The sequence below is a fragment of the Artemia sp. Qi Xiang Cuo genome, chromosome 15 (assembly GCF_049724085.1).
Source record: "Artemia sp. Qi Xiang Cuo chromosome 15, ASM4972408v1, whole genome shotgun sequence".
Lineage (NCBI taxonomy): Eukaryota > Metazoa > Arthropoda > Branchiopoda > Anostraca > Artemiidae > Artemia > Artemia sp. Qi Xiang Cuo.
Genome location: NC_142808.1, coordinates 23,485,911 through 23,511,166, shown reverse-complemented (window position 1 = coordinate 23,511,166; position 25,256 = coordinate 23,485,911). Strand labels below are relative to the sequence as shown.

Genomic DNA, 25,256 nt, shown 5'->3' with positions numbered 1-25,256 from the left:
CGACAAAACACAAGTGAAAAAATTTAACTCTTGCATTACAATTCAAGAAATTCAAAATGATAATTGAATATTTATGAGGCTGTCATTGTAGCGAAGTGAGCCATAATTAACAAAAACTAGTATAATCCAGCACTCGAATATCAACGAAAGAACATCAAAATGAACTTAGAAAAATCAAAAAGATTTTACTTTGATAAGGAAAACCGCAACAAGTTAATACTGAAATAATCCAAATCTTGCATTTCAACTAATGAAATCCACAATGAACTTTGAAAAATCAATAGAATGTAACAGTGACAAGGTAAACCACAATAAAACACTAATGACATATTTCAAACTCTTACATTTCAACGAAAGATTTTCAAAATGAACTTTGAAAAATCAAGAGAACGTAACAGTAACAAGATAAAGCGTAACAAAACACTACTGAATTATTCCAACTCTTGCATTTCAACGAAAGAAATTCAAAATGAACTTTAAAAAATCAAGAATGTAACTGTGACAAAGTAAACCATAACAAAAAACTATTGAAATATTCCAACTCTTACATTTCACTGAAATAATTTCAAAATGAACTTTGAAAAATCTAGAAAATGTAACTGTGAGAAGGTAAACCACGACGAAACACTACTGAAATATTCCAACTCTTGCATTCCCCTTAGAGAATATAGCTGTGACTAGGTAAACCATATCAAAACACTACTGAAATATTCCAACTCTTACATTTCACTGAAAGAAATCCACAATGAACTTTGAAAAATCAAGAAAATGTAACTGTGACATGATAAACCATAACAAAACACTACTGAAATATTCCAACTCTTGCATTTCAATGAAAGAAATTCAATATGAACAATGAAAAATCAAGAGAATGTAACTGTGACATGGTAAACTACTACACAACACAACTGAAATATTCCAACTCTTGCATTTCAACGAAAGAAATTCATAATTAACTTTGAAAAATTAAGAGAATGTAATTGTTACAAGGTAAACCACAACAAAACACTGCTGAATTAATCCAATTCTTGCATTTCAATGAAAGAAATCCAAAATGAACTTTTAAATATCATGAGAATGTAACTCTGACAAGGTAAACCACGACAAAACACTACTGAAATATTCCAACTCTTGCATTTCAATGAAAGAAATTCAGAATGATCCTTGAAAACTGAAGAGAATGTGACTGTGACAAGGTAAACCACGACAAAACACTACTGAAATATTCCAACTCTTGCATTTCAACGAAAGAAATTCAAAATGAACTTTGAAAATTAAGAGTATGTAACTGTGACAAGGTAAACCACGACATGACACTACTGAAATGTTCCAACTCTTGCATTTCAATGAAAGAAATCCAAAATGAACTTTGAAAAATCAAGAGAATGTAACTGTTGCAAAGTAAACCACAACATAACACTACTGAAATATTCGAACTCTTGCATTTCAACGAAAGAAATTCAAAATGAACTTTAAAAAATTAAGAAAATGTAACTGTGACAAATGTAAACCACAACAAAACACTACTGAAATATTCCAACTCTTGAATTTCAACGAAAGAAATCGAAAATGAACTTTTAAAAATCAAGAGAATGTAACTGTGAAATGGTAAACCACGACAAACCACTACTGAAATAATCCAACTTTTGCATTTCAATGAAAGAAATTCAAAATAAACTTTGAAAAATCGAGAGAATGTAACTGTGACAAGGTAAACAACAACAAACCACTACTGAAATATTCCAACCCTTGCATTTCAATGAAATAAATTCAAAATGAACTTTCAAAAATTAAGAGAATGTAACGGTGACAAAGTAAACCACGACATAACACTACTGAAATATTCCAACTTTTATAATTCCACGAAAGAAATTCAAAATGAACTTTAAAAAATCAAGAGAATATAACTGTGACAATGTCAACCACGAGGAAACACTGCTAAAATATTCGAAATTTTTTATTTCAACGAAAGAAATCGAAAATGATCTTTGAAAAATCAAGAGAATGTAACTGTGAAATGGTAAACCACGACAAACCACTAATGAAATATTCCTACTGTCCTAGTCGATTACGTCATTCTATGCCCATATATGGACTCCCGTCATGACCTCATGATAGGGTTCTACCGATTATGTTATCAATTTCTCAGAAGTCCAACTGTCCTAGTCGATTACGTCATTCTATGCCCATATATGGACTCCCGTCATGACCTTCTGATAGGGTTCTACCAATTATGTAATCAATTTCTCAGAAATCCATTTGTCCTAGTCGATTAAGTCATTCTATGTCCATATATAGACCCCTGTCATGACATCCTGATAGGGTTCTACCGATTATGTAATCAATTTCTCAGATATCCATTTGTCCTAGTCGATTACGTCATTCTATGCCCATAAAAGGATTCCCGTCACGAGCTACTGATAGCGTTCTACCGATTATGTAATCAATTTCTCGGGAATTCTCTCCCTTCGATTACGCAATCAATTTCTCGGAAATCCTCTCCCCTCGAGGGATTCTATGCCCATATATGGAGTTCCGTCACGTGCTCATGAGGTTAGGTTAGGTTACGCAATCAATTTCTCGGAAATCCATTTTTCCTCTCGTGCCCTAGATCAATATATCTCTTCCCCACCTTCCCCTTAGCAACAACAAATTAATTCCTCTTTCTTGAATCAATAATTCCCCTTAGAAACAACAAATTAATTCCCCTTTCGTGAATCAATAATTCCCTATAGAAACAACAAATTAATTCCCCTTTCGTAGATCAATAATTCCCCTTAGAAACAAAAAATTAATTCCCCTTTCATGACAAATCAATCAACCTTGACATAATCCGTCAGACATTCATAAGCATCGCTCAGGGACGATTCTACTGGACGAACTCCAACAAATAAATTTCTCAGAAATTCAATTACGCTTCGATTACGCAATCAATTTCTCGGAAATCCATTTCCCCTAGGGAGTCTATGCCCATATATGGTGTGGGGTTCGGAGTTATAGGGTCATTCCTACTGTTATAAGTTATGCCCTGGGAGCATATATGGTTCATATGGAAGGAATGCTCGTATAAACTTCATAGAGGGCTCATTTAATTGAAAATTGAAAGTTCTAGTTCACTTTTTTAAGCTTCAAAAGATATTGGAGGGTAACCAGCCCCCCCTCCCACGCTCGTTTTTCCCAAATGCATCTGATAAAAATTTTATGATATCTATTTTCTTAAAAATAGTTCAAGGATCATATAACGAAAACTTTGGTGTCAACACAACCCCCCAGGGCCTGGGGGCAGGCGTTGTAAGTTATGCTCTGTGGCATATATGGCTCTTGTGGAAGGGATGATCGTAAGAACTTCAGAGAGGGTTCATTTGATTGGAAATTGAAAGTTCTAGTTCAGTTTATGAGAGTAAAAAGATATTGGAGGGCTACTAGCCCCCCCTCACACCTCTTTTTCCGAATGCATCCGATAAAAATTTTGAGATAGCCATTAAGTTTAAAATTGTTCAAAACTCAGATAAAAAAAATTCAGGTGTCGACACAACTCTCGAGGGCCCGAGGGCAGGCGTTGTAAGTTATTCCCTGGTGCATATATGGCTCTTATGAAAGGGATGCTCATACAAGCTTGAGAGAGACCTCATTTGATTGGAAATTGAGAGTTAGAGTTCACTTATTAATAGCCAAAAAAGATCTGAGGGCAACTAACCCCCACACCCCTTCTTTTTCCAAATCCATCTGATGAAAATTTTCAGATAGACATTTTGTTAAAAAAAATAGTTCAAAGAACGGATAAGATAAGCTCCGGTGTCAATACCACCCCCAGGGCCCGGGGAAGGACATTCTAAGTTATGCCCTGAAGGCATGTATGGTTCTTATAATAGGGACACTCGTATAAACTTCAAAGAGGGTTCGTTTCATTGGAAATTGAAAGTTATAGTTCTAACACAAACCCATTTTTTCACTTTGATATTGATACTTTGATACCAGTTTTGATGCTTTAATGAAAATTTGATTTTTTCTTTTTTTTAGTTTATTTTGAGATACAGAATTTTTAAATACTTGAAACTTTTGCGATCAAAAACGAACAAAAATTAATTTTAAAAAAAATTCTGAAAAATATATTTTCAAAAGAAAAGTAAAGGCCATTTTAAATTTAAGCTCAGTAGATACAAATACCTGTTAAAATTCGAACTCAAAATGACCAGAAATTACTATTAAAGAAATGAAACCCAAAACGAACAGAAATTAAATAAACAACCATAGCAAAAACATACAATAAGTAATAATATAAATGAACAAATATATCTTAAAGAGAGTAATTTTTAGATTGAATATGAAGATCAAGCTTAAAACGAAGAAAAAATTTTGCTATTGAAGTATAAATAAAACTTAGAACGAACAGAAATTAAATAAACAATCAATGCAAACAAACATACAATAGATATTAATGTAAATAAATAAATAAATCTTAAAACGAGTGAAACTTAATTTGAATATGCAAATCAAGCTTGAAACGAACAAAAATCACTAACTCACAGGGCTACCAAAACAACTACCAGTTCTGCTACTAATTCTACTGCTCATACTACTACTGCTACAGTTACTACCACTACTACTACATCTACTACTACTGCAACTGCTACTAATATTACTAATGCTACTGCTACTATTACTGCTGCTATTTAACGGAATCAAAAAGTTTAAGGGCATCTAGGTTTTCAAAAATAGACTAGGTTGTCAAGATATCCAGGCGGAAAATCTTAGGATACAATAGGGTATAAAGTAGAAATTTTTACGAAAAGTTTATGTTTCTTAAAACTAAATCAAAAGGAATTTTGTCTCTGTTTTTCAAACAGTTTCGGGTAACAAACTACAAGTAAGGAGTGACCCGACCCAATAGTAACCAAAACTCTAAAAAACGGATTTTTTTATACCAATATTGAAATCAAAAGAACTGGATTTTACAAATTTCATACACATGTCAAATATATGAATTTCATCAAGCTTAGTCTTACCCATCAAATTTACGAGCCTGAGAATATTTGCCTTATTTTAAAAAAAAGGGGGTAACACCCCTAAAGTCATAGAATCTTAATGAAAATAACACCATTTGTAGTTTACGCACTAATATCAATATCAGTAACGAGCCCCCCCCTCCGAAATACCTTGTTCTTTATTTTAGAGTTTGACTTTTCATTCCCAATTAAATTAAAAAATAAGCATTTTCAACTAGAAATAAGGAGCATCGTTAAAAACTAAGACGAATGGAAATTATTCCGTATATGAAGTTAGCTACCCCCTCCGAAATATCTTGTTCTTTATGTTAGACTTTGACTTTTCATTCCCAATTAACTTAAAAATAAGCATTTTCAACTAGAAATAAGGAGCATCGTTAAAAACTAAGACGCATGGAAATTATCCAGTATATGAAGTTAGCTACCCCCTCCAAAATACCTTGTTCTTGATGTTAGACTTTGACTTTTCATTCCCAATTAAATTAAAAATAAGCATTTTCAACTAAAAATAAGGAGCATCGTTAAAAAAAACTAAGATGGATATAAACTATCTTTGATTCTTACCATTTTTGTTTTCCCTACACCAGTTACCCCCCCCCCTCCCCTGCCCTCAGAAAGCGGGGGCGGAGAGACAGGGTAGCCTTCCCAGGATGGCATTTCCCTGTTAATCTCGTCTAAGATCATTTTTGATTTTCCATTTGAACTTTACCCCCCCCCCTTCCCTGCCCTCAGACATTGGGGCCGACAAGGGATTTGAGCCGTCCCTTTGAGCTAGATCACGCTGTATTTTTGATTATCTTCATTTTGATTTTCCCTCCAAAATTGACCCCCCCCCTCCCCTGCCCTCAGAAATAGGGGAAGGAGAAAACGTTAAACTATTTTAAATTGACAACACTGTCCGAACATCACATGTGTATTATACAGTACACAATCACCCCATCTCACAATCACCCCCAAAACACTTTTCAGCCATTTCTTATTAAATTTTTTATTTCTAAACTATTTTAAATTGACAACACATTGAAGTATTTGCAAATAATAAACCCTTTTCTTTTTTTCTCCACCTTAATAGGATCAAATTCGCAAATCCTATATACAGACACATTCATATCAAACTACTGTTGGCTAAAGGCAATTGTCCAGAACAAATCAGAGACCGCTCTTGATAGCACATACTTCAAAAATGGAACTATGGATAACACATGGGTGATTGACAGCTTTCCCAAAAAAACCATTCCTAAATACGCAATTTGACAATCTCTAGTTAAACTTATGTGGGGTATCCCCGTTCATACTACTATCTTTTTTGCAATGTTTAGGAACAGGAGGGGAATCCCCGCTCGTTTGGAATGGTACCAACGGGGCATAAGCAAATAGCACGTAGTTTCATAACGTGTTTAATCACGTGTAGAGGTCCCATAGAATAACAATGGAAGGAACATAGAATAGTATGGAAGGAACATAAGCCAAGCAAATAACATGGGAATTGCTATGGCTGTACGCAAATTCAATATAAGCATTCTACTCATGGGGGTATAGTTGCCCTCTGATGCCCCCAGGCATAACTTACAACACTTACCCTGGGCCTACTTTCCACTTTCAATCAAATGAGCCCTCTCTAAAGTTTATACGAGCTTCCCTTCTACAAGAATCATATATTCCCCAAGGGCATAACTTACAACGCCTGTCCCCAGGCCCTGGGAAATTGTGTCAACCTTGAAGTTTAGATATCCGATGTTTGAACTATTTTTAACAAAATAGTCACCTCAAAATTTTTAACAGATAAGTTTGGCGAAGAGAAAAACTTGGAGGGGGGAGCGGCTAGTTGCCTTCCGATCTCTTTTGACTCTGAGAAAGTGAACTAGAACTTTTAATTAATAAGAACCATATATTACTCCAGGTCATAACTTACAACACCTGCCCTCGGGCCCTGGGGGGTTATGTGTTGACCCGGAGTTTTCGTTATATAATCTTTGAACTATTTAAAAAAAAAAGGCTATCTCAAAGGTCTTATTGGATGGGTTTGAGGAAAAAGGGTCATGGAGAGGGGGGCTAGTTTTCTTCTGACCTCTTTTGACTCTTAAAAAATGAATTGGGGCTTCCAGTTTCCAATCGAATGAGCCCTCTTTGAAGTTTATACGAGTATCATTTCCATAAGAACCATCTATGCTCTCAGGGCATAACTTACAACGCCTGCCCCCAGGCCCTTGGGGGCTGCGTCGACACGGGAGTTCTTTTATATGATATTTGAACTATTTTTAACAAAATGGCTACGTCAAAATTTTTATCAGATGCATTTGGGAAAAAATAGCATACGGGGGGGGGGGCTCGTAACCCTCCGATCTTTTTTTACTCTTAAAAAGTGTAGTATTACTTTCAGTTTAAAATCAAATGAGCTCTCTCTGAAATTTGTACGAGTATTTATTCCGTAACAACCATATATGCCCCCAGGGCATAACTTAGAACTGCTGCCCCGGGCCCGGGGGGCTTGTGTAGACACCGGAGTTTTTGTTATTTGATCTTTGATCTACTTTCAAGAAAATGGCTATTTCAAAATATTTATCAGATACATTTGGGAAAAGAACGGCTTGGGGGGGGGGGCTAGTTGCCCTCCGATCAATTTTGACTCTTAAAAGGACACTAGAACTCTCGATTTTCAATCGAGTGAGCCCCTTTTGAAGTTTATGCAACAAACCCTTCCATATGAAGAGCCTCTGGATAAAAAATATAAATAATAATAATCAAACAGTTCGTGGTAACGAACTGTAAGTAAGGAGTGACCCGGCTCAATAGTAACCGAAACTCTAAAAAACAAAATGTTGATACCAATAGATACATAAAAAGAATCAGATTTCAATGCTGATTTCAAATATATTAATTTCATTAAGTTTAGTATTACCCATCAAAAGTTACGCGCGTGAGAAAATTGGTCTGATTTTCGAAAAAACGAGGAATGACCCCTTTAAAGTCATAGAACCTTAATGAAAATCACACCATCAGATTCAGTGTATCAGCGAACCTTACTGTAGATGTTTCAAGCTCCTATCTGCAAAAATGTGGAATTTTGTATTTTTTGCCAGAAGAAAGATCACGGATGCGTGTTTATTTTTTTTTTTGTTTGTTTTTTGTTTTTATTTTCTAGGGGTGATCGTATCGACCCAGTGATCCTAGAAAATCGGGAGAGGGCTCAATCGAACGGAAATTAAAAGTTCTAGTGCCCTTTTTAAGTGACCAAAAAAATGAAGGGCAACTAGGCCCCTACCACGCTCATTGTTTCCCCAAAGTCACCCGATCAAAATTTGTATAGCCATTTTGTTCAGCAGGGTCAAAAATATAAAAAAATATTTCTTTTAGGATGACTTAAATGCCCAAAGTCCCCGGGGGAGGGCTGAAAGTTATGAAATTTACCCAATGTTTACATATGGTATTTGTTATTGGATAATGGTTATTGGAAAGTATACAGACGTTTTCAGGGGGATTTTTTCTGGTTGTGGGGAGGGGAGAGGTCGGGGGTTATATTGGAAGATTTTTTTCATGGAGGAAGTTGTAATGGGGGAAGGGACATTGCTGTGAAGGGGGCGCCGGATTTTCCAGCATTATTTAAAAAAAAGATCAGAAATTAAATTTAAAAAAAAAACAAGTTTTTCAACTGAAAGTAAGGAGCAACATCAAAACTTAAATCGAACAAACTTTATTAAGTATATGATTGGGTTCGCTCCCTAGTCAATTCCTCGCTCTTTAAGCCAAATATTTTTTAGTACTTTCATAAGAGCTATTTATTCTAATTAACGGCCTTTGTGATTAAAGGGTCATTTTTAAAGAATTGGGACAAAATTCGAACTTTAGCGTAAAGAGCGAGGTATTGACTAGGGAGCGAGCTCCCTAATATACTTATTAAAAATATATGAATATAGAAGTTCCTTACGTAAGTTAATTCCTAATTTACGTATATTTATTACTAATAAAAACGTTCGTAAATAAACTTAAACAACTTTTGAGAAAGCCATTTAATCAAAAAAGGATAAATTACTATGCAAATTTTGTTTTAATTTATTCATGTGCGGTGAGCCATGGGGCTGTCCCCTCCTCAACGCCTCGCTCTTTACACTACTGTTAGACTCTTTCTCACAACTCTATTTTTTCAAACAATAAAAAACAACAATAAAACAACAAAAAGAGTAAGGAGCGACCCGGCTCAATAGTAACCGAAACTCTAAAAAACGGAATTTTGATACCAATAGATACATCAAAAGAATCAAATTTGTTTGCTGATTTCAAATATAAGTTTTATTAAGTTTAGTCTTTCCCATCAAAGGTTGAGCGCCTGAGAAAATTTGCCTTATTTTCAAAAAAAGGGAGAAACACCCCTAAAAGTCATAGAACCTTAACGAAAATCACACCATCAGATTCAGCGTTATCAGAGAACCCTACTGTAGCAGCTTCAAGCTCCTATATGTGAAAATGTGGAATATTGCATTTTTTTTTCCAGAAGAAAGATTACGGATGCGTGTTTATTATTTTTTTTTTTCCAGGGCTGATTGTATCGACCAAGTGGTCCTAGGATATCGCGGGAGGGCTAATTCGAACGGAAATTAAAAGTTTCTAGTGCCCTTTTTAAGTAACCAAAAAAACTGGAGGGCAGTTAGGCCCTATCCCACGATCTTTTTTTTCCCAAAGTCACTTGATCAAAATTTTGAGATAGCCATTTTGTTCAGCCAAGTTGAAAAATCAAAAAACTATGTCTCTAAGGATGACTTAATCCTCAGAGTCCCCAGGGGAAGGGCTGCAAGTTTCAAACTTTGCCCATTGTATACATATAGTACAGGTTATTGCGAAGTATACGGACATTTTCAAGGGGGATTTTTTTCTGGTGAGGGGTTGGGGGAGGGGTTTACATGGGAGGATCTTTCCATGGAGGAATTTTTCATGGGGGAAGGGAATTTTCCATGAAGGGGGTGCCAGATTTTCCAGCATTATTTGAAAAACGACAAGAAATTAAACTTAAAAAAGTTTTTTAACTGAAAGTAAGGAACAACATTAAAACTTATAACGAACGGAAGTTATTAAGTATATTAGGGGGTTCGCCCTGTCATCTATACCTCGGTCTTTACGCTAAAGTATTTCTTAGTACTTTCAAAAGAGCTATTTATTCTAGTTTAACGGCCTTTATGATTTTAGCGTAAAGAGAGGAGGGGGCGAACCCCCTCATATACGTAATAATTTCTGTTGCTCAAAGCGAGCAGAAATTATTCCGTATATGAAGGGTTACCTCCTCTTCAATACCTTGCTGTTTACGTTATATTTTGACTGTTTGTCGTATTTTTTAAGAATGGCTACTGAAACACAAGGGCCGTATAATTAGAATAAGAAGCATTATTAAAAATCCCAACAGGTATCAAACAGTACGTGGTAACGAACTGTAAGGAGCGACCCGGCTCAATAGTAACCAAATCTCTAAAAACCTTAAATTTGATACCAATAGATACATCAATAGAGTCAGGTTTTTATGCTGATTTAAAATAATAAGTTTCATAAGGTTTAGTCTTACCCATCAAAAGTTACGCGCCTGAGAAAATTTGCCTTATTTTCGAAGAAAGAGGGAAACAACTCCTAAAAGTCATAGAACTTTAATGAAAATCACACCATCAGATTCAAGCTCCTATCTACAAAAATGTGGAATTTTGTATTTTTTTTTGCCAGAAGAAAGATCACGGATGTGTCTTTATTTATTTTTTTTTATTATTATTTCCCCAGGGTTGATCGTATCGATCCAGTAGCCCTAGAATATCGTGAGAGTGCTCATCTGAACGGATATTAAAAGTTCTAGTGCCCTTTTTAAGTGACCAAACAAATTGGAGGGCAACTTGGCCCCCTTCCACGCTCATTTTTTCCATAAAGTCAGCCAATCAAATTTTAAGATAGCCATTTTGTTCAGCATATTCGAAAATCTAATCGATATGTCTTTGAGGATGACTTAATCCCCCACAGTTCCCAGGGGAAGGGCTGCAAGTTATGAACTTTGCCCATTGTTTACGCATAGTATTGGTAAATGGTAAGTATACAGACGTTTCAGGAGGGATTTTTTTCGGGTGAACAGGGGGGGGGGGGATATTTCCATGGAGGATGTTTCCGTGGGGGAAGGGACATTTTTATAAAGGGGGCACCAGATTCCCCAGCATTATCTAAAAAACGATCCGAAATTGAATAAAAAAAAACAAGTGTTTTCAACCGAAAGTAAGGAGCAACATTAAAACTTAAAACAAAAAGAAATTATTACGTATATGAAGGGGTTCGCCCCCTAGTCAATACCTCGCCCTTTACGCTAAAGTTTTTTTTAGTATTTTCAAAAGAGCTATCTATTCTAATTAACCGGCCTTTGTGATTCAGGGGCTTGTGATTCGAACAAAATTTGAACTTCAGCGTAAAGAGCGAGGTATTGACTTGGGGTAAACTCCCTAATATACGTTATAAAAACAGGCAAATATAGAAGTTCGTTACGTAAGTTAATTCGTAAGTTACTTCATAACAAAATTTCGAGAAAGCCATTTAGCCAAAACAATAAAATTAATATGCAAATTTCATTCTAATTATTCATGTACGGTGAGGCAAAATCAAAGCTTCATTAATTCAAAAACGTTCAGAAATTTAATAAAAAAAAACAAGTTTTTTTAACTGAAAGTAAGGAGCGACATTAAAACCTAAAACGAACAGAAATTATTCCGTATATGAAAGGGGCTGTCCCCTCCTCAGCGCCTCGCTCTTTACAAAAACAAATAAGTAGAACAACAGGGAAATTTTTTTTTCTTTTATACAAGACAGTGGAACGCAACTTTAAATGAATATTTCGACCCTATATCCAAGGGCCGTCCTCAGCAAAACAGACGAAGATAATAAAAGCAATATAAAAGAAACTTACAATAAAATTCAATCATTAAAACTGAAAGGTTTTTTTTTTAAATGTTTTTAAACAGCCCTAATATCATTACTTCAAGGAGTTCAACCAGGACATTGAGTCCTGGACATTGAAGTTTTAGTTTTTATGTTGTTTTAGGATTTATTTATTCATTTGTAGTAGTATTTGTTGTATTTTTGTTAGCCATGATTGCTTATTTAATTTCTATTCGTTTGGGTTTCATTTATTCTTTGATAGCAATTTCTGGTCGTTTTGAGTTTGAATTATTATATGCTATATTTCTGCTGATCTTAAGTTTAACTTGGCCTTTACTTTTCTTTAAAAAAAAATTTTCTTTTCGTAAAGTTTTTGTTTAATTCTTATATAAGAAAAACCAAGTCATCTCCAATGCCCAGAGGCATTGTGAAGGACCGAGCACAAAGGACCGGTCCTTTACAACCTGTAAAGGACCGATTATCTTAAAAATAGTAATAAAAATAATACGATTTTAATTGAAAAACGAGAAGAGTAAGAAAACAAAAATAATAATAGAAACAAATATATAAAGTAAATAGATTAAGAAAAGGCAAGAATAATAAAAAAAATTATAGAAACAAATAGAAACTCGAAAACTAACAACAGGCTTTTCTTTCATTTTTTTTTTTATTCTTAGTATTCTGTGAGAACTATACGACAGTAATAAGTGTTTTAATATCTATTTTTACTATTTCAAGGAGACAAGTTGCCCCATAAAAGGTCACGAACAGCATATACAAGCACCCAACTTCTGGAATTAGAGAAAGAATTTCGCTTCAGTCCATATATCACTCGCCCGCGGCGATTAGAAATGGCACTGTCACTTCAACTTACTGAAAAACAGATTAAAATTTGGTTTCAAAACAGAAGAATGAAGTTAAAAAAGGAGAAAGTGATGGTTGAAAAATTTAATAATACTGAATCGAAAGAAAGTTATGAACAGAAGAAAAATTTCGATACAATGCTAAACAAGACGTCCAACTTTATCACGACTGGTATAGGAACTGAAAGTGTTATAAATACTAAATTAAATGAACAGCCAGCGCAGGATTCATACACGCCAGCAAACCAGTGTTGTTTTTACAATCATCATGGTCAAAATCGTGTTTCAAATAGCTATCCTTATGAATCATACCAGCGTTTCGACTATTATTCTGACCAGGATTCCGATCACCGGATAAGTTGTGAATATTACAATTAATATTTTGTTTCAACCAAAATGAGTTTGGAATTGTTACTTTTACCATTTTATTTGACACTCATAGGGCTTCAAACCAGCTTTAAAAGTTCAGGAAAAATAAAAATTTAGATGTTATTATTCTATTTATGTTTTTATTAAATAAAATAGTGAGCTCTAAGAATATTCTTTTTCCAAGACTACTGCGTACGGAAGAAAACGCCATAAAAACTTTGGAAGGGACAGTTTGGTTGGAAATTGAAAATTCTAGTGCCCTATTTAGGATATAAGAGTGATTGGAGGGCAATCAGCCTTTATTTACTTTTTCTTTTATTGCAACCATCATACTGCATGAAGATATAAAAGTACATCAAAAGACGCTAAATGCATGCAGATTGTCATAAAGGCTTATCAGCAGTATCTCAGGAGTGGCTTAGGGTATTAAGTTCAATCTCTCAGGGCTGTTACAACTACCAATATAATTACTAGTACTGCTACCACTACTATTACTACAACTACCATGAGAATAGACGCAATATCTCAGGAACATAATAGGGTGTTAAGTTGAGAATTTCACGGAAAGTTTAGGAGAGTGTAAAACTAAAGCAAAAGGCTCTATGTCTATCCAAATTTTCAGAACAGGCATCTGTGCAACGCCCAAGAAAGAGGCGGGTATCATGATATCCTCAGAGGAAGGCCAAAAACTTTTAGGGCATGTTGTTGAGGATGTGGAACTGATCCAAAGCTACTATGTAGATGGCGCATTCACGATATATCAGGAGCATCCAGTGGTATTAGCTTGAAACTTTTAGGGCGTATTGAGGATGTTATTGAACTAAATCAAAATAAACAATGTGTATCCAGGTCTTCCAAAGGACATATCCATAATATCTCTGCAGTGGCTCTAGAAATGTCTTATGCAGAAACTTACAAGGAATGTGGAGTCAGGGTTTGAACAACTATATCGATTATATGCATGATATCATAAAAGCATACCAGCAATATCTTAGACGTGGCTAAGGGTATTAAGTTGAAACTCCCAGGACTACTACTACTGCTGCTTTCATTACAACTACTTCTGCTACTGCTACTACTGCTGCAACCACTTTCAATGCTACTTCTACTATTACTGTTACTGTTGCTACTTATAACTTATTTAGTCGTGCTTTATCATTCCCTTTCCTTCTACCTGCTGTAGACCCGTTCTTCTGGTCTTTGTTTTTAGATTTTTCTCTCTTTGTTTTATAAATAAGACTATCACGCTTCAACCAATAAAGCCTTTCTACTCCATCAAGTTTTCCATTTCTTCAATAATTTACACTTCTTGTTTTAAATTTCCATAACATAATTTAGAATTTCCACTACAAAGCTCTCAATGTCAATAATTGCAGTTTTTTCAAATTTTCGGGACTTAGATATTATATAATGTCAAGTAATGCTTTTCTTTGTGATAGTTATTTTACTTTTCAACAATTACCACTTTCATTTTTGGATTTGACTGTAAAAGTCCTTATGTACCGTGAATGGTATGTGATATATTTAAAATACAAAAAAATAAGATTCTTTCTTTCTAAAGATAATTCCAACATAAAATAAACTTCCTCTAATTAAGTTTAAATCTCGTTTCAAAAAGAAAAATTCTTAACCGGCAAAAAGAGAAATTGTAGTTTAGCCTCACGATGCTAGACGGTTTTAAATTTTGCTAAGATATTTGGCAATAAAAAAAACTACTAGATACATAGTTAACAGGATGCTTAAGTTATGAAAGTTTAATCATCAGACATATTTGAAACAAATTATTGGATGTTCAGTGAGCATAATGAAGTGAGTTTGCAAACATTAGTACAAGGTAGCGGCCCCCTCCACAGGACTTGGGCCAACCGTGGAAAAGCTAGTGGAGCGCAGAAGCTGTATTTGTGTGATATAGTGAAAAAAAGTGTTTTTCGAGGCATTCGTAAATCAGAATTATTACTATTGGCATTCGGTTGTCATAATCTTTTCATTTCTTTTGTCAGAACTATTGTTGGACATTCATTTGTCTGAATTATCATTCTGCAGTCATTGTATATATTTGGTCATTATTATCTCTGCCATGTTGTTGTCAATTGAAGCGAAGCCCTGTTGTACACCTAAATGTAAGTCTCAATAAAACTATTGTTTTTCTATTTGTGTTTGTTTTATTTTTAAGTCTTTTTCTAATCGCACAGCAGGTAATTAGTTCGCATGTCTCCATTGGTAGCGCTCCCAGGAATCTGATTTCTACATAACATAAGAGGTAATTGATTTCGAGATAACCCAAGGAAAAGAGGTTACATTTTTATAGTTACATATTTTATTTTCTCGCGTTCAGCGAGTGGCGCGGCCACCCATTTATATATTCCCCCTCCCCATTGCAGTCGGTGCCGCCCTCAACGGCACGATATAAGCTATAACGGCTCGGATGATGCGATCGTTAAATTCCCCGTCGGAACCTTTGATTCTCTCATTATTTTTATAGCTTGCTTAGCCTATTACTTAGCTTAAGAAAAATCCCCCCGGAAGAACTGGCGCGTCTCATATTCACCCGGCGGACTTCGTATATTCACCCGGAGGAACTGGCGCGGTCGTAAACTTGGAGGAGAACATGCAAACTAGTTAGGCTATAAACTTTGCAATTTAAATTTATATAATTGAAGAGATACAGACCAATAAGAAAAAGTAATTAGGCCTATAATCGATAAGCTATTATAGGAAAACCCTTTAGAATATCTGCATAGGAGATAATAGCCTTCCCCAAAATAGGTTAAGTGAAAAAATAAATTTATTTTGAGTTATTCAAACGCAGAAATGTCAGAAGAATTAAGTGAACCATTAATGGCGCAAAAGTTGGTCGCGAAAAATGTATAAATAGCAAAATCTATCCCGCAATACGATGGACAAACAGATATCGATGAATTTAATATCCAATTGGCCCAGTTTGTAGAATTAACAAAAACAGTGCTAGAAACGTTAGTCGGTATGCTCCTACTTAGATTAAGAGGGCAGGCCTTAACCTTCCTTAGGCAAATTGAAAATACCATAGGAGATGACGCCAGCTTGCCAATAAATACGGTGGACAAATTGTTAACGGCATTTAAAGATAGATTTATCGAAACTAGTTCTACAAATAAATTAAAACACGGAATGGTTTGCTTTGACCATTCACAAAACGTAAGATAATATCTTGATAATATACGGATTTCAGTAGAAGTAAAATTCGGAAAAGGTACAGGAGAACTGTATGAAAAAGTCATACTACATACTTTTTTGCAAGGGATACCCCCAAAAATTATATAGAATGGTAATATCCAAAAATATTCAGACGTTAGATCTTGCAGTTCAGGAGGTAGGGCGATTGACCGAAGTCGATACGATGGTGGCAAATCACAGTAAAACAAAAATAAATAGCCTAGGCGAATCAAACGCAATACTGACCTTCAAGGGTGATCAGGCGTCTCCCAATTTCTTTTCAAGGGATAACTCCCCACTGCCACAAAGAAATAGAACGCAAGAACCCGCTAGGCAGAAAACAGTACGTTTTCAGACCGTCAAACAAATTAGTTATGAAAATAACCCTACAATAATAAGATGCTATATTTGTAATCGCGTTGGGCATATCGCGAGAGCGTGCCGTTATGTCCCCAATCGCACACCAAAGATTACTGTCGGTAATACGCCAAATTATGGCAACCATTTGTTCGGAAGAACAAATTTTAGCGCCAGTGGTGCACTAGGCTATGGCCAGGGAAGATTGCAGGAATCAGTACCTTACAACGCGTACCAACCAAATTTGTACAATTCTCCCCCAATAGAAAAATTAATCACCAATTTAAAAACCCAAATACTCTTCAAAGCTAATATAATGGGGGAATGGTATATAGAAATCCCGAAAATTTGTCGACGGGAAATGAAAATTTTTCAAGCCGACGGCAAATAGTTAATTGGCAGACGGGAAATGAAAATTTTTCAAGCCAACGGCATTTGCAGTCAGCGCCAGCAGCCGACACTGACGCAAGAAATCAAAACTATCGTAATAATACCTGGCAAAATCGACAAACAAATGTAAATCAATTAGATATGCCTACCGAATCTCAAATGTCTGAATCTCTATTGCAGACACCGAAGTATTAAATAAATCCACGGGGAAACGCGTCAGGCCCCTCAGAAGAATAAATTGGACCCAGAGGGCACCTAGAATGTTTTACGGGTCCAAACCGATAGTAGTACCGTCTTGTAGTGATAGTAATAATAAGTTACCTATATTTAATGATTTTCGTGTTGCAAATATATACTTTAAGGCTTTAATTGACTCTGGTGCTACCGCGAACATCATAAACTCATGCGTATTTAATATGTTACCTCCGCATATTAGGCAACAAAGAAATTTTAATAATCCTAATTTAACTAGCGTGACAGGGCATAAATTGGATGCAAGAAGTTCAATCCAACTAGACATAAAAAGAGATAATAGAATTTTTCCGACAAATTTTATAATATGCGATAACTTTTCGTATGAAATCATTATTGGCGCAAATTTATTAAGGTCTAATAGAGTACTATTAGACCTAGCAAACGAAAGGCTTGTCTACCCGATTAAGGTAGGGGAAGGAATTTCTACCTTAAGAAACTGTAACAGAGGTTACGAAGAGAACGTAACAGTAAATAAAATTTCTGGCGGTATAATGTCGCAATCTTTTGAACCTCATTTCTCGCAAGGAGGATATGGCACAAACAGAAATTTGTTTAATTATTCTGAGAGACATTGCAGAAATGAAGTAAATTTAAATAATAAGTGTATTGAATCAGCAAAAATAAAAATGGGATATATGCGACAGTACAGGTCAAACGAAATCAAGAAAATAGCGGAATAATGGGAAAGCAGTAAAACCCAATGTGACGCCGCAAGATGCCGCAATGACGCAGCATAGCACCAGTATGAATCTAATAAACAATAATAGTGAATAGAAATTGTACGGGTTCGCAATAAGGAAAACAATGATCCCTCCCAAAACGATGCAAAGATATCAAATATCACAAATGATTGAACCAGTAGATAGCAAATCTGAAATATGGCTTGCGATCCCATCGAATGAAATTCCTGAAAATTTGTTATGCGAGGAACAGATTATTTCTGATGACAAAGGAGAAAGTTTTATTTGGGTAACTAATAACCACGAAAATGATACAATTACGATAAAAAAGGGGACGTGTTTAGTTCAAATCCAAGTTATCTCGGAAAATGATTTAGATAGATGGGAAAAATCCAAAAGAAAGCTAGTAAATGGCATTAAAACCTCTAATAACAAATACCCTCTAACTAAATCGTAATTGTTAAACAAATTTAATATGGATCATATTACGGACTTAGAACTTAAGAAAAAATTATGCGAAATATTATCGAATTGAAAAGATGTATTTTCCGCATCTGATGATGACATCGGACTGATACCTTTTTATGAACATTCAATTTTAAAGACTGGTAATCCTGTAGCTAAACAGCCATATCGTGTGCCGTATAAGCACAAGGAGTGGTTAAAAAACAAAATTCATGATTTAGAAAAAAATGAAATTATACGCCCCAATATAAGTCCGTACTCTTCACCAGTGGTCTTGGTACCAAAAAAGAATGGTGATCTTATACTTGTAGTAGATTATAGAGCCCTTAATAAACAAGTAGTTAGCGATAAATTTCCTTTACCAAGAATAGATGAAATCTTTGACTCTATCTCAAGCAAAAACAAAATGAGCCGAAAAAGATGTTTATAAAACTGCGTTTTCTACGACGGAATGTGGTTCATATGAATACTTAAGAGTACCTTTTGGACTTAAGACAAGTTCAAGCGCGCTAAGTAGACCCTTATTACACCTGTTAAGAGGATTAAAAAATATCATTCATTTTGTTGATGATGTCATATGCGTGGGAGAAAATGCTGAACAACACTTAGCAACATTAGCTAAGGTGTTCGAGAAATTCAGACAGGGCAACTTAAAATGCCGGCCTGAAAAAGTAAATTTATTTCAACCAAAAACTAAATTTTTAGGAGTAGTGATGACACAAGGAGAGATTTTTCCAGATCCTGATAAAATAAAATGTGTTAAGAACCTAAAGACCTCAAAAACTAAAAGAGAATAGAGAAGAATGCCAGGTCTCACTGGTTACTTTCGGTAATTGCAATGCAATTACACCCAAATTACAACAACCCTCATGGAATTAACTAAAGGGAACTCCCAAAATGTTACCTGGTCCCAGGATGCTCAAACTTCCCTAGACCGTCTCAAAAAGTCACTCACTTCTGAACCAGTATTATCGCTGCCTGATTTTGAACACGTACAATTTGTGGTCACAACCGATGCTAGTTCAAAGGGCATTGGTGCTATTCTTTCGCAAATAATCCGGGTAGAAAACCATAATCCTCTAGAGAGAACGCCTAAACAAAAAAATAGAAAAAGTTATATGCTATTCGAGTAGAACCTTATCAAAAGGCGAAAGTAGTTATTCCGCCACAAACTTAGAACTAGTATCTATAATCCATCAATTTGAAAAACTTAAACAATATCTATCTGTTAGAAACTTTATACTACGATTAGACCATAAAAACTTGCAGTACGTGCGAACAATAATAAAACCCACGGGAATTATAGATAGATGGATAATGAAATTCTAAAATCTAGATTACGAATTTGAATGTTTAAAAGGTAAACAAAATGCAGCTTGTGACTTTTTGAGTAGATACCCAGAAAATATGCCGCCGGAAGCCGAGGAAAATGAAGCTAACGCTATCAATACTAAGAGTAAACATAAATGCAAGAAAAACAAAGTCAAAGACACAGTAAAAGAAAATAAGGATAACTATTGTACCTTGTCTTTAGAAAATATAAAAAGAAAGCAAAAAAAGGACGAAATGTGTGTAGTACTTATTAATTACTTTGTGAATGATGATGAGTTACCAGATAAATTCAAAACTCTTAGAAAAGAGATAGATAATTTTTACTATGATCTTGATGTAGAAATACTATGCAGAATCGTGACTGCGGAAGCAAATAGAAACCAAACCACAATAATACCTGTATTACCCCAAAACTTAATAATACCTGCCTTCGAATATTTTCATTCAGATATAGGTGGATATTTAGGAGTAGCGAAAACTTTCCATAAATTAAAACAATATTTTTACGTGCCGTCGGCAGTAACAAAACTTAAGGAATTTGTAAGTACATGCGAAGCGTGTAACTTGAGAAAAAACCTCAAACTTATCTTAATCCTCCTATGGCAAGAGTCCCGGTAGCGAGATTCCCCTTTGATATTGTCTCATTTGATTTATATGGAACCAGTAGAGGATTACCTGTTTCCAACAGGGGCCATAATTGTATTCTTTCAGAAATAGATAATTTTTCCGTATTTACTTTTGCAAAAACATTAAAAAATCAAAGCGCTTACGCCACGCGTAAGGTAATAGCGAAGTTATTTTTAAAATTTGGCATTCCAAATAAGGTTTTAAGTGACAACGGAAGCAATTTTGTTTCAAAAGTAACAAAAGACTTAATGAGTTTTCTTAACATAGAGAAATTGGTGACTTCTCCATATCACCCACAAGCTAATGGTAAAATAGGAAATTGGCATAAAATACTTTCGAATGTATTAAGCATTTACAAAAAAGACAACAAAAACGACTGGATCGATTCTTACCTTATTTAAGCAGCATAATCAATACTACCTATTCAGAAATAACCCAAAACAACCCTTTTTATTTACTATTTGGTCGCGATTTTAGAATCCCGTATAATGAGATTATTGAATCCTGGCAATATTACAATAACTCGGAGGATTGCAAACAAGAATTCATAAATATGATGAGCAAAACTTATAAGATAGTTAGGCAAGAGTTGGAAAAATGTAAAATAAACCAAGAGCTAAGAAACCAACCCAAAGTCAAGGGGAGCATAGATTTTAAGATAGGAGATAGCGTCTACATAAAGAACGAGGCAAAGACGGAAGGCAAAAAACTTTCCAACAAATATTCTGGACCGTACAGAATAGTCAAAAAGTACGATAACGATTATACTTTTAAAGTAGTGAACCCTGATAGTGGAAGAACTTACAAGGCGCATGTTATCCGAATAGAAAGAGCCAAATTTCCAGAAAGATGGGTATCACGTTCCTCGTCTACCGATTCATCAGATGCAGAAAATGAGCCTCCTAAGTAAAGATTGGCAGAGCTAAACCCCTTTAATTTCAAGCAAGACTATTTCAAGAATGATAGTGACGAGGAAAACATTGAAGAATTTTTAGCTATGAAAAATCTAGTTATTCCTAAAAGAAAATCCCTAATACCTATGAGAATAAAAACGCCAAAAGATCCAAAAAGCTCATCATCAGAGAGCGCAGGAGAATTAGATTATACGATATCTCCAAAAACCCTATTTTTCCCTGATAGAATTTCAACCTCTTGTCCCCCCAAAAGATTTCCAGACGATAAGATTTCCCCTGCAACACCAATAGAGAGGCCCCTGTCACTACAGGAGGAATTGAACAGAGCGGCAGAAACTCCGGGTATTAATATAGAAAAAACTCCTCCCAAAGATCCAATTAAAACAAATCTGCGAGAAGCTATGGATTTAATAAATTTCCCAATAAAAAAGAGTCAAAGTACATTGTCTAAGAATAAAACTCCCAAGAATGACCATCAAGGACAATATCATGATATAACTTAGTCCACGGTCAAGCCTAAACAGTGGACTTCATGGAGGGAAACACTAGTGCAAAGAATGCCCCATCCCCCTGAAGACATGGCATTTAAACAGTGGAGGAACCCCGCAAAAATTTTTGATTCCTCTCAAAGCTCTCAAGAATCTTTCAAATCTCCCGAGTTGAAAACTCAAAGCGAGGACTTGGAGAATAAACCTTCTACTTCCAGAGGAGTAGAAATTTACGAAGGAAGGGGAGGTGATACCTCAAAAATGCGAGGTGCAACCTCTAAAATTTCTAATGCGGAATCATCCTAAACCAGTTCCGAAGATTCTGACGACGAATCAGACCATATGGTAGTTAAAGAAATAGGGAAATCAGAACCGACTTCAGCAGCCACGCACGCGAAAGAAACAAAATTAAAAGGGCAAGAATTTTTGAAAAAACAATACAAAAAATTTGATCTTATATCTTTAGCAAAACCTGAAAAGAAAAACCCGCAAGAAACAGAAGAAAAAGTAACGACACAGTCAGGTAGAACGGTTAAGAAACCGGACAGATTAAAATACCCTTAAAAATACAAAAAAAAAGATTTTTATGCGTAGGCATCACACAGGATTAATAGCTTAAAAACTTTTAGCTCAAAAGTAAAAATCATACAATTATAAAAAAAGCTGTAGAAAAATTTTGTTCAATATATATCATGGCTTCGCATGAATCAAATCTGTCTGATACCGTCTGTTCAACATAAATCAGTTCCCGGAAACCAATTCTAATTAAAAAATAACATTGCATATAATTAATTCGAATAATTTCCTTTAATACAAAAAGTCTATACGTACCATTCAATTACGATGCATTCAGTCCAACTGAAAGAAGTCGTGATGGGAAGTACTAAATAAGAAACATTCATACACCTTAGAAATGACCTTTGATTATTTTCTGTCCCAAGAGAAACTGTTGGAACTTTGTCTTGTTATAATAATACAGAAAGAATAAATCCAAATTACAGTACAGAATTACTGTTACAAGATGTGGGTACGATAACCATAAAACAAGGATGTCGACTTGTAACTAAAGAGTCAACTGTTCGAACGCCGTTAATTACCACAAGTCCCAAAATAATCAATTTTAAGGCAATTAACCTGTCGTACACTATTCCGAATATAGAAAGTGAGGAAATGAAAACCTCGATATGGTCCAAAATAGAAAAGATTAAATGGACATTAAGGCTTACAAAAATAGGAGAAGCATTAGACTCACAGATTCCCCTATGTACAAATGAAAACCAAAGATTAACGTACGTGGATGATAGATACAGATTATTCTCAACCAATTTTTGGTGGAACATAGTACTGACCGTATGTTTCGTATTCGCAACTTCCCTGACCATGAGAATCTTATTGAATTTTTATTATGGAAAAATCCTAAGACTAAGAAGGCGAAACCCAAAGAAAGAACACGGGGAAACGACTGAAATGCAAATGTTAAACCTGGATCCCCATGAGAACGTCTAAGCCAAGAAAAGGGAAGACATTAGAAAACGAGTGGGTATAGAGGTCTCCACTCGTCCTTGGTATGTCTTGTTCCCTCATTGTAAGTGTCGTTTACGTAAAACCGTGTGGCTATGATGCTGCAACAAGCATTTCTTAAACAGCACGGACATGCGTGAACAATGAAGGCATGAAATATGTTGTAAACTGAGACCTCAAATTTAACGATGTAGAGTAACTTATGTTTAAAAGATTGTTTTAAATCTAAGGGAGAATTAAATAAGCGTTGAAGAATGAAATAAGCCTTGTATCGTCGTTTCATTTCTCAAAACAAAATAGAAGAAATCTCTGTTTTATATTTCCCAATGGGAATTCCATGTATCTCAAACCAACATGATAATAATATCGTTTTATTAAAACCAAGGTTTATGTAGTAATATTAGTGTATCTTTTTATATTGTCTCGTAGGGTAATATTCACCCTAAAATGCACCTAATCGTATTGTTTATTATGTATTAAGACTACATGATTTTAAAGAACGTGTGATTCTGCCTCGTTATGTTTATTACAGGAAGTGGATTGACACATTAGAAATTCGATCATTACAATGCCTTGTCCAATGCAGATACAACCTAGTAGCATCTATTTTCATCATACCTCAACCAACGAAAAGTACTCACCATAGACTCCAGGCAATTTTCGTCCTAGCTTCGTTTACGAAAATTATAGTTACCTTTGATCGTTGTTTCGTCGACCACAAACCATATTACGTACCAGGTAACACTATTTTTGAATCTCAGTATCCAGTGCATTATCGAACTATATAATCAAATAAATCCTGAGAACCCCATCGACTAGTACAAGATATATGTACATAAATATCACCCTTGATAATCCTTATGGACCCATATACCATACGACTGTATAGTTATGATATTTGATGATCCCAAAAATTATTTATGTGTCGCAGTTTCACGCGTCGAACCCCTTTCGACCATTTCTCGGAATCCATCCTATCACCTCTATCAAATGCGAAAAGCTCATATTTCTGTTATCCCATAAATGTTACGAGATAATTTCTGGAAAATGAACATGGAAACCAAACATTGAATTACAGAAACCTAAATTAACTCCAGTGACTAACCCCTCAGTGACAATATACTCCTCCCACAAGTTAAAGACAATATGTTGAAGTAGTCACTAAATTTTGACGTCGACCCATTCCAAATTCAAACGTCAATTCCCCTGTGATTAACCAAGGAATCACCGCAAAAGTTAATAGACGCAAGCCAGGCACGAAAAATTTTATAAGAGAACTGTAATCTCTAATTGCACAAACGAGTAATTTTATACGAAAAATACATTCTCTATGAGCTTTAAAATATACCAAAAATGATATGCTGAGAAGAAAATGAACGCAGTCCCATTGTTCAACCCCTTAATGATAAGGCACTTTATGAACTATTCAAAAACAGCAGGTGAGAATTAACTCTGATATCAAAATTCCACACATCTGTACCTGGTAGTATTATTTTCCCATTTGACAATTAGAGAGAGCATTTCGTCCAAGATGAACATAACCATGATCAAACTGTTCCGTGAAGAAACTATATTGTAAGTGTTTTAAAAATTTTGCCAAGACGAAAGGAGTGAAGGACCATAATTTACAACAGAAGGATTGAGTACGCTAAGAGACACGAAGGTGATGCAATCTCTTTTGACTCTTAACAAGTGAACTAGAACTTTCAATTTCCAATCAAATGAGTCCTCTTTGAAGTTAATACGAGCATCCATTTCATAATACCCATAAATGCCCCCAGGGCATAACTTACAACGCCTGCCCCCAGGCCCTGGAGGGTTTTGTCGACACTGATATGATCTTTGAACTATTTTTAATAAAATAGCTATCTTAAAATTTTTATTGGATACATTTGGGAAAAAGGGTTTG

General features: G+C 35.1%; 1 protein-coding gene across 5 annotated transcripts in view; it reads left to right on the top strand.

Moving 5' to 3' along the window:
• Positions 1-13,243, top strand: part of LOC148943465 (uncharacterized) — a 328,640-nt gene extending 315,397 nt beyond the window's left edge. For all 5 annotated transcript variants that reach the window (XM_089101810.1, XM_089101812.1, XM_089101811.1 and 2 more), the window contains one exon: positions 12,633-13,243. In XM_089101810.1, coding sequence (XP_088957936.1) covers positions 12,633-13,135 — 503 coding nt within the window. In that variant the 3' untranslated portion in view covers positions 13,136-13,243. The remainder of the gene's footprint in view (positions 1-12,632) is intronic.
• Positions 13,244-25,256: the final 12,013 nt, after the last annotated feature.